Genomic DNA, 10,518 nt, shown 5'->3' on the forward strand with positions numbered 1-10,518 from the left:
GTCAAGCTGACATAAAACTACCCATCACATCCTCTAGCTAGTGGCTTTAAAATTACACAATCTAATTGAGCTCAGAGAGTGTCTTCAACTTTTTATATCTCATGCAACTATCTCTGACGTAAATATTGTTAACTTCCACATGGTTTGAAAGGTTGTAACTCTTTCTAACTTTTTACACAATCTCATTTTGCTAAAAATGATAAGGAATACCGCATAGATGATATAATACAGTATAATTACAAGTGGACTATGAAGCATTTAAAATAGGGGCCAGAAGGCAGCTCAGTGGTTAGTGAACTGATGGCTCTTCTATAGGACCCAGGTTTGATTTCCATCACCCACGCAGCAGGTCTATGACAACTGTCTATAAGTTCAGTTCCAGGAAATCTGTTGCTGCCTTCGAGCTTCCGTGGGCTTTGCAAGCATAAGGTACATACATATACATACAAATACTCATAAACACAGAATATTCATGAAAGGATATAAACTTATCTAAATGTATTAAAAATAAGAGTGAACTCACTTTGTCCATTCTTATATTTTATAATTGGTAATATAGATCCAAAAATTACACTGGTAGCTACTGGTATTATCAAAATTACCTAGATGTTCCATTTTCTCTGTAATTTTGGTTATAGACTATGTAAAGGGCAGAGGCCTTATTAGTGAAAAATGATGACTCAAACCATTGGCATTCTGAAAAGGAATTCCCCACATGACGAATCAGGATCATCCAGTTCTTGTGTCTAGAACCACTGTATTCAGCAACCAAATGCTAGCGTTTGTAGAGATTGCACTCTGTATTGACAGAGAAGAGCTGTATAGCAAGATAAATTCCCATAGGACATTTAGTGGATAATGTAATGAAATTCTGCTGTAAGAAACTGAAGATATGAGGAGATACCCCTTTCCCCCTTTCTTTATCACCTCCATTTTTTTGTTTTCTTCTTTCCCACCCATCCTCCTGCCTACCTACCTTCTGCACACTGCGCTGCCCATCTGTCTATCCTCCACCACATTTTTACCCACAGAGGATAGTGAGACTTACTGAAAGTAAAGCACCCAGAATGTCAGCCTTACATCTGCAGTCTGGTTCTAAGCAAGGGGCAACAGAGTCGATGTAGACGCCATGAATGTGTCGAAGAGGCTCTTCCTGTGGCATTTTGCTTGGTTTGATCTCTCTTTTTAATTCTTATCCCCTTGTTAATTTGCCACAACAACAATATGTGAGATAATGTATATAAACTACCACATGTACATAAATTACTATGGATCTTTCACATGCTTTCAAAGTTATTTATTTTTCCTGTCCAGTACCAGATCTGATTCTGAGTATACAGCTCATATCTCATCTGTAATGTCTGTAAGCACAACGCTCTCTGATTTTTGAATTTATGGGCTTTGAAATATTTATATTGATAAGGCAAAAAATTATTGGAATCTGAAATGCCCTTAAAATTCTCATTCCCTCTCCCCCCGGTGCTGGGGCATAAACCTGTAGGCATAATGTTTTTGTACACTGTGTTTCAATCTTGTTTCAGTCTGGGCAGGGCATTGTAATGCTTATACCAAAAATCTTGTCTCAAGTTCATGTAAACAGCTCTTACTACTTATTCTGTACCTTGCAATAAATGCTGATCACCCAATGGCTGAGCAGAATAGAGAATAGGGCGGGGCGTCTGCCAACCAGAGGAAGGAGGAAGGGGAGAGAGGGAGGGAGACTCAAAGCAGTTAGGAGGATGGAGGGTTTGCAACCATAAGCAAGGGGTCCGGAGAGAGATCATGGAAACACACCTGAAGCCCAAAGAGACAGATCAATAATAATATGTAAATATCATGGGGTGGTCTGGGAGGCAGCCAGATTAGCATAGAAAGTAAATATAGATCATTTAATTGTTCAGCTATTGGGGTGCAGTTTTAAATGAATCTTGGTTTCTCTGTGGAGTTATTGGGGACTAACATAAGGTAAAGACATACAGCTGCAGGATTAATTCATTGTTTACATTTATATTAAGAATAATTCATTTACACAAACCCAGGGCCTAGCATCTGCTAGAAAAGCCTATACCATAGAACTACCTCTCCATCCTGGAGACCTCGAAACTGTGGCTCAGATTCTAGAATATTTCAGATTTAAGAATTTTGATTTAGGGATGTTCAACTGGTGTGCCTCTTTATAACATCATGTAGCTATTTGTTAAACGATTCAGGCCTGTGAATGTATTTGAAAATATTGTTGCCTTGAGTCTACGGCCAACTTATTAAATCAGAACCTTTGAGCATAGAGGCAGGAAGGAAACACACACACACACACAACAACCAACAAATTGCAGAGCTTTTTTTTTTTTGGTTGTGGTTGGTGTTCAAAACACTCCATGCCAACTCACCCCCTGGGCAGACTACAATCTCAAAGGCACCAGGGGTTTGGGCTTTCTCTAATCTTTTCCAGTGATTGGAGCTGGGTCGGACACAGGTGGGCACCAATTATGGCTGGCTTTGCTGAACTCATTGCATTCACACATGTGCTATTTTCTCCTCCTGTGGGTTTCTGAAGAGAAATCAGATATTCTGGATTCAATTTGGCCTTTGTGCCCAAAGAATGGAAAACAATGTGCTATATCTGAGGAGCAGGAACTTTGGAATGGTTCTGCTTTGGAACAGCAGCTCCCCGAGAGCCACCAACACTAGTTTCTTATCATTCTCCTTGCTTATACAAATCCTATTAAAAGTGTGCTGCTCTGTTTTCTATGTTTTGTGTGTGTGTGTGTATGTGTGTGTGTGTGTGTGTGTGTGTGTGTGTGTGTGTACGCACATGTATGAGTGCATGAGAAGACCAGGTGACAATCTTAGGATGTCATTCCTCAGAATCTGAGACCATCTCTCACTGGCTTGAACTCATCGAGTACGCTAGACTGACTGGTGGGTGAGACCCAGGGATCCACCTGTCTCTGTACCCTCAGCACTTGGATCAAAAGTATGTACCATTATGCCTCGCTGCTGCTGTCTTTTTTTTTTTTTTTTAAGATTTATTTTATTTTTAATTATATGTTTCTGCAGTTGCCTATGTATGGGTATATTCGTGTGAGTGCAAGTTCTTACAGAAACCAGAAGAGGATTCCAGAGCTAGAGTTACAGCCAGTTATGAATTTTCCAGTGTGAGGGCTAGGAACCAAACTCTGGTCCTCTGTGGGAGCAGTATGCCCTCTGAACCCTCAAGCCACCTCTTTTGGCTATTTTACATGGATGCTGGAGCTCAAACCCTGGTCCTCATGCTTGTTTGACAAATTTTATTTATTGAGCCATCTCCCCAGACATTCTTTCAAAGTCACCTTGTGCAGAAAAAACCAAAGTCTCCCCAAAAGAATTATCAGTCACCATCAGGAACCCTGAGCAATAAGGAAAGGTTAAGGTGGGGCAGAAACTCACGTCTTATCCAAGAAGTCCATGAGCGGCCTCAGCACAATCTCCGCATCCATCGCCGCACTGTTCTTATTCGCTGCACTGTTCCCGTTGGCTCGCATTTGGTTTAGCTCAGCACCCATCTGCTTTATACACTCTTCAATTATAAGTTGGAAACTGAAAATAAAGAACATAGAACTCTGGAGGAGAAGCCGATAGGTTGCCTGGGTCTGAAGTCTACTTCCTGTAGACTGAACCGTTTTAAATGGAACTGTGTCCCCTCCCCGTTTGTTTTGAGGGCTTAGCTGCATTGAACACATACTTTAACCTCTGTATGCAAAGCAGACAACATGGATGCTCTTCAGGTGGGTCACTGCAACCACTATGGCTGTGCATTCAGCTACCATCTGTGGCGGTGACAGCTGCTGATCCTCTGAGTACCTTTGGAGAAGTGACAGCTCTAGAGAGACACTGGGCATTGGGACCTGACTTCTTCCCCATTTTCTATAACTCCACATGCTCTTTGCTTCCTCCAGTCTTTCCAGCAACTCCTTTCCAATTGACTGACCATTACTACTCTGAAATCGTGAAGAAGTGACAGATATGTGAAGAAGCTAGAAAGTGGTGATGGCTCCATAATGATACATAGCTGGAATTATCAAGTTGTATGTCTTGAATGTATATAAGTTTTACAATCAATGGCATCATAATAAAGCTATTAAAAAGCGAGGGCAGGTTGAATGTACCTCCTTCCTCTTGCCTCCTGTCTCACCGCTAAGGATTTAAACAGCCTAGAAGAATGCTGTTTCTATTTACTCTCTACCACTGATGCTGTGGTCTCCACCTGAGAGTGGCAAGGGGGGAGTTTAAAATAGTGGATGCTTGACGTTCATTACTAAGATGCTTCAAACAATGGGGATAATTAGAACATAGGTGCACCTAGGTGCAGAAAAACCACTTAGGAGAAAGAAGGTGTGGGAGATGGTTGAGTTTCTGAGTGGTAATAAAGAGGGGGTGGGGCTTGACCTCAGCATTGTTATCAAGCCAATCCTGTTCTTCTCGCCCTGCACAGTGACAACACAGGTCATGTTATCAGAGAGGTTACAAACACATCAAAATCCCTTGGATTTTGTACATAGGTTTGAAGTTTTGCTGTATATTGATTGTTGTCTGAATTATATGGAGTATACATGTGGGTTTTTCCATGTGCACACATTTACAAATATTTAATAAATGCATACTATGCTCCAAGCACATGTTCAGAACACACAAATGAACAAAATGGGCATATGTTGTTCCCATAACACATGAGACCTTTCACCTCATGGAAAATATTTTAGTTAGTCTGCTGTGAAATATTTCATTTTTTAAAAAGTTTTTTTCAAAGCCAGCAAGCACTCAGTAGATTTAAAATTAGAAAACTTGGGTAACTTTCCTTTTCCTGGCTTTATAATAGTGGGTTTATAAACCCTTGATCTGTAATTCTAAATATGTCATCTCTCTCTCCCTCTCTCCCTCTCTCCCTCTCTCCTTCTTTCTCCCTCTCCCTCTCCCCCTCCCCCTCCTATTTATGACACCATTCCATATTTGACATCTTATTTGGTTCATGATCTCTATGGGTGTGGCTCCTTTAGTAACTGTTTATATTACATTGAAATAACCTCTTCCAGTCTCTCACCTTAATTGATTCTAAACCCTCACCAATTGGCTTTGATGTGGCTAGATCTGCTGTTGGCCTTCCCTGTCTACAGGAAGGGTAGAAGAAGTAGACCGGGCATGGATCTTTGCGGTGTGTGTGTGTGTGTGTGTGTGTGTGTGTGTGTGTGTGTGTGTGTGTGTATTTGCAGTAAACATATATAAAACATTTAATATGTGAATAGTCGCAGATATTTGAGATCATGATAGAATACAAGCAATGTTGGAAATGTGTACATGATTGACTGACCACAGTGGCATCAGTGATCCCTCCAGCTGTAACCGCCTCTAAAGTAATTTCCTTTTCTTGCCCAGATTCTCAAGCTTGCACACTGAGGTAAGGGATGGATTGAACAATGCACACTGAATCTCTGTTTCCAGTGTGTAAGAAGCAGGCTCCTGGGTAGATGGAGACTGTGAACTTAATCAGCAGCAGGGATGTGAGATGGAGCATCTGAAGGAAGTGTTCATGGTATAGATGGACAAAGGCATTCTCCTTTTGCATGGGTCTAGAGTAAACCAAAGCACAGTTTACCTGAAAACCCTCTGTCTCCATTCTTAGTGAATTCACTAACCGGGTATTCTCTTCTTCTATTGATTTTTGTTTGAAAAAGACATTACTGGCTACCTCAACTCAACATAGAACCAGTAACTAATGACAGAAACCTTCTTGGGCACCCAAGAAACCAAACAACCCCCTACTCACCCCCCCCAAGAGTTCCTAAGATACAGCCTTGAATATTTACACCTAATCCAGCCAGCTTTGGGAACAATGGTTCCAGTAAAGAAAGGGACTGAACCAGAGTAAGTGAACAATGTGTGTGCAAGCAGAAATTTAAGGGGCACAAGATTTGAACCTTTTAGACCATCTTGCATTCATCACTGACATGAAATCACTTTGGTCTGTGGAGGAGGCAGGCGATCTGGAAGCACGTCGGGAGCCTGTGAAAGGCTTCAGACTGGTTTGACATCATCCTGGCATCCTCGAAAGTCCAACCTGACAGCTGAGGATACTGAGAACGGACTACCCGTTTTAACGCCATGAGATGCAGTTGGCTTTTGGAGTGAGTTCTCCCCTGATTTGTACAGCTTCCACCACAGTGCCCGAGAGGAGCAGGCTCCTACAGTTCTCCAGATTGACTCTGACATGGTCCTGCTGCTCGCTGGGGGCTTCACACCCACCTGTGTGTGACGTATCATAGCAACAGCATAGAATAATTATTCTTCTTACAAGGCAAGCATGATGGGTGGCCTATTTATTTCAAGAACACAAATGACCTTAGCTGAACTCAATTTATTGTGATATTTTAAAAATAATGAATGACTGCGTACTGGGCAGCTATGAATTTTGGGTATGTAGAATAAAATATACGATATTCTGTGTCTGCATCAGTCTTTTCTTCTACTCATTTTTGTTTGAAAAAGACATAATTGACAAGCTCAACTAAAAGTAGAACCAGTAACTAATGACAGAAGCCTTCTTGGGCACCTAAGGAACCAAACAATCCCCCCTACCCTCCAAGAGTTCCTAGGAGACTGCCTTGAATTATTTACACCTACTCCAGCAGCAATGAGGACCCTCGGAGGAAAAAAAGATTTCCTTCTGGCCAGAAGGAAAAATCCCCAGCCTAGGTAAAGGTCTAACATCCCAAAGACTTGGTGCAAAGGACTGCTCTCCAGGGAGGTGAGACCAGCCCGGAGGAAGAAGGACTCATCCTAAGCCATGCTAAGGACACAGGCAGAGTAATTGCCTGTTTGGTTTCCTTCCCAGCATTTTCCCAGCACCACCACTTGCGGGGCTGCAGCAGTGCAGCTTCAGGTTCATGTCTACTTTCTGAGTTACAGAGAGAGCACAGCCTTCCCCTTCCTTCCTTCTGTCTCGGCTTTGATGTTTTGGGCTTCCTCATGCTTCCTCTAAAGCCCCCTTCTTATCACATGGCTGACTTCCGCTCCTCCTCCTCCTCCTCCTCCTCCTCCTCCTCCTCCTCCTCCTCCTCCTCCTCCTCCTCCTCCAGGTAGCTGCTAAGATTTACTGCTTGCCTTCCCTGGGGGGTTTCTTTGTAAACTCTAATAAAACCGTCCTCAGACTTAACCCTGTTAAAATAATGCACTTCTACAGCCCTGATAGCACCAATCTTCCCTTCATAACCAAAGTTTGTCTCATTTTTTTTCCAAATCTGAATATATAATTTAGTCTTTGGAGCATCATTGGGATGATAAATCTTGCTAATATATTCAGTCTTTCTTTCTCTTAAACAAAATACAAATTCAAATTTTTCTCATCAAGAGGAGTTAGACAGTGTTTCTGCTCTGTTTAGCTATTTTACTTCCCAAAAAGTTATGAGCAGGTCTTACTGTATTAGACTGTGTTTTCCTTCCCCTAAAAATCACTAAATAATTTCTTGCTGCCTTTTGTAACTGAAGGCAGCCCCCTTTGTTCTCTAACATCTTATTTTGGTTAACACATTAATTCACAACTAGAATGGAGGCCAGCCCAGTAGGGCTGAACCGAAGCCCCATTACATCACCTCATGCCAGGGCAATCGAACCCCACATCTCTGAAACAACTCCTGCCATTCAAACCCAAGGTAGAGCGAGCCTCTATCTTGCTGATTAACAGTTGGGCTGAGCCAGCAGGCTCATGAAGGTCCTAGCAACACGGCACAGAGGCACAGGGGTAAAAGACTAAGCTCAATGCAGAGCAGAGGGAGGACAAGTGTCCTAGGGAGGACAGTGTCCTAAGCTCCATACAGAGTGCTCTGTGTCTGACCTGTGAAGTTAGGCCCCAGCAAGGCTACACTCCCCAGCTTAGAGGAACTGAGACCACACCTCTGACAGCCAAGAGGACTCTAAGTCTGGGGTGCTCCTGTGCTTCATTCTGCTGAGAAAGCACAGTGCTCCCAGAATCCCTTTGGTCTTTCTCATAAAGTATGGCCTTAGTTATCATTAAATGTTTACACATCATTTATCTTTTTAGAGCCAAATAGGAGATGAGAAGTGTTCAGCAGGTAGCTTTTGCCATAAAGATAATTTTATAGCCACACTGGGAAACCGAGCACAAAATTTAAATGGATAATCAAACATTTATTGAAGTAACGAACCTCTTCAAAGATATATTTAATTTACACCTGTTTTAATCATTGGTAGTGAAATGATTGCACTCTCATACTGGGACAGAGTAAAGTTCGTATCGGGTCACTTGTTCTTTAGAAACATATCACAGCTGAGGTAGTTGGGGGTCATGAACCCTAAGTTGTGCTGATGTGATCTGGTACAGAGCTGGGTATCCCTTCTGAAATGCAGGCACCGTGCTTCTTACGCACTTTAAGCATGGATGCTTCTTATGTAGGTTTTGCTTCTTCCTCCCTCTCTCTATTCTCTCCAGAACCCTCTGCTCTCCAGTCCACACTGGCATTGCAAGTGGTTATGAGCTAAGATTTCTGCCTTTAGAGAAGAGAGAGAGAGGTGAACGTCAAAGCCTAGAGACAGGTGTTGCGAGTACCACCCAAGTGAAGGTTGTACAGACATCTTTCAGCAAGACATCACTCTTGGATCCTGGAGCCACGGAAGGCTTTTCAGAGGCGATGGTGCTTAGACCAGATCTTGAAGCAAAGACAGTGATCATTACAAACGAAACCCGGTACAGTCACACAAGCTAATTAGGCCGCTTACCTTTCCCCATAAGTGATGCTGAGTGCATCCAGAACCCCGTTGAGTTTGATTTGAAGTTCTTTCAGAATAGTGCTAGCTTCAGGGTCTAGCTGCAGAGAGACCATAAACAACATCACTTGGGGGTTTTAAGAAGGAAGCTCCTGTCTGTTCCTCTGAGAAGTGCTGCACTTACAATACAGCAACTCTACAACAATAACAACATATTCTCATTCTCATTCTCTCTCTCTCTCTCTCTCTCTCTCTCTCTCTCTCTCTCTCTCTCTCTCTCTCTTGTCTTTACAATGCAAAGGCTCAGGAAACGGAGGAAGCCATTAAGGATTCTCATAGGAGAGAATGCTGATCGATTCACATAACATGCTGAATGAGGTAGGAGCGAGAGGGCAAAGCTTTTCTTGTCTTCAGTGATGGGATGGAAAGCATGGCACTCCCCAGAACATGATAATTTCATGATTTGCAAAACCCAACACACTAATTATATACACTATATAATTATATACACTACTTGAAAATATACTTTGATTCAAAATATATTTCAGTGTCTAATATAACCATAAATAAATAGGTATGTTAAAATAACACTCAATAAAAAAATTAACTTTTGAGAACAGACTGAGTATCTCAAATTTAAAACGCCAGGGACGAGAAGTCTTTCAGATTTCAGAGTTTTTCTGATTTTGAAGTCTTTGCCTAGAGTTTGCTCACTTCACAATCATGATTTAACCCCTGAAATCTGAGACAGTTCGAAAGAGAACACTGACAACACCTTCAGATTTGGAGGACTTTGCATTCTAGACTTCAGGACGATGGCTACCAAGCCCAAGGTTCTTCCTGGAAGGTGTTTGAGTACGTTTTCCAACTGCAGAATTTTAGGTAGTGGGACATGCAGATGCCCTACACCCTTGGGTATCTTCGGAGAATACTGGCCTGATTTGTCTCTCTGGGTACTCTGTGCAACCCAGGGTAAGGTTCAAAGATGTGCACTTTACTTAGGTTTTTTTTTTTTTTTTTTTTTTTTAGAATTCATTTTTTGTGGTGATGACAGTAAAAGGTCAACATGGAATTCACCATCTTGAGAGGTTTATCCCATTGGATGTGTTTTACAAATTAAAAGTATAGTTGAATTTTAAATAAAACAAGACCTTCTAACACACGTATACCGTCAAGCAGAGATACATTCATGTAAAGGATAGTGTGGCACAGTCTCTGAAATTGAAATGTCAATCTTCCTTCCTTCGAGCCTTCAGAAATTATATTTCTTCTCATTAGTGTGTGTAGTTCTTTGACAAATTGGTCCTCTAATGAAAAGAGGTTGGGATGGAGCCAACTTCTTGAAGGGAAACAAATAAATTCATGACATATAAGCCAAAGACTTAGGAAGTATGTGAAATGAGTGTGAGATCTGCGAGTAATGGAAGCTCCGAGGATCTTTCCAAAGAAGTGGTCCTGGAGAATACAAGAATATTCCCCGGAACAAGATGATCCGCAGTACTCCAAGGGTGTTCTTTTAAAGTAAGAAATGGTTAGCAAGAATGGTGTGTGTGTGTGTGTGTGCGTGTGTGCATGTATGTATGTGTGCATGTGTATGTGTGTGCATGTGTGGGTGTCTGAACATGCACATGTGTGAGAGGTGTGAATACAGAAGATATGTTTGATGTACGTTTTTTAAAAAGTCTTACAAAAAAAGATTTTTAGTAGATAAGCATTTACATTCTTTCCCATAGTCTCTGTCTCCCTCTCCTCTCCTCTCCCTCT

General features: G+C 41.8%; 1 protein-coding gene across 5 annotated transcripts in view; it reads right to left on the bottom strand.

Annotated features, from left to right (window-relative positions):
• Positions 1–10,518, bottom strand: part of Unc13c (unc-13 homolog C) — a 496,297-nt gene that overhangs the window by 56,071 nt on the left and 429,708 nt on the right. For all 5 annotated transcript variants that reach the window (XM_029543555.1, XM_021206602.2, XM_029543556.1 and 2 more), the window contains 2 exons: positions 8,767–8,855; positions 3,427–3,576 (listed from right to left, as the gene is read on the bottom strand). In XM_029543555.1, coding sequence (XP_029399415.1) covers positions 3,427–3,576; positions 8,767–8,855 — 239 coding nt within the window. The remainder of the gene's footprint in view (positions 1–3,426; positions 3,577–8,766; positions 8,856–10,518) is intronic.

Source organism: Mus pahari, chromosome 10, assembly GCF_900095145.1.
Source record: "Mus pahari chromosome 10, PAHARI_EIJ_v1.1, whole genome shotgun sequence".
NCBI lineage: Eukaryota > Metazoa > Chordata > Mammalia > Rodentia > Muridae > Mus > Mus pahari.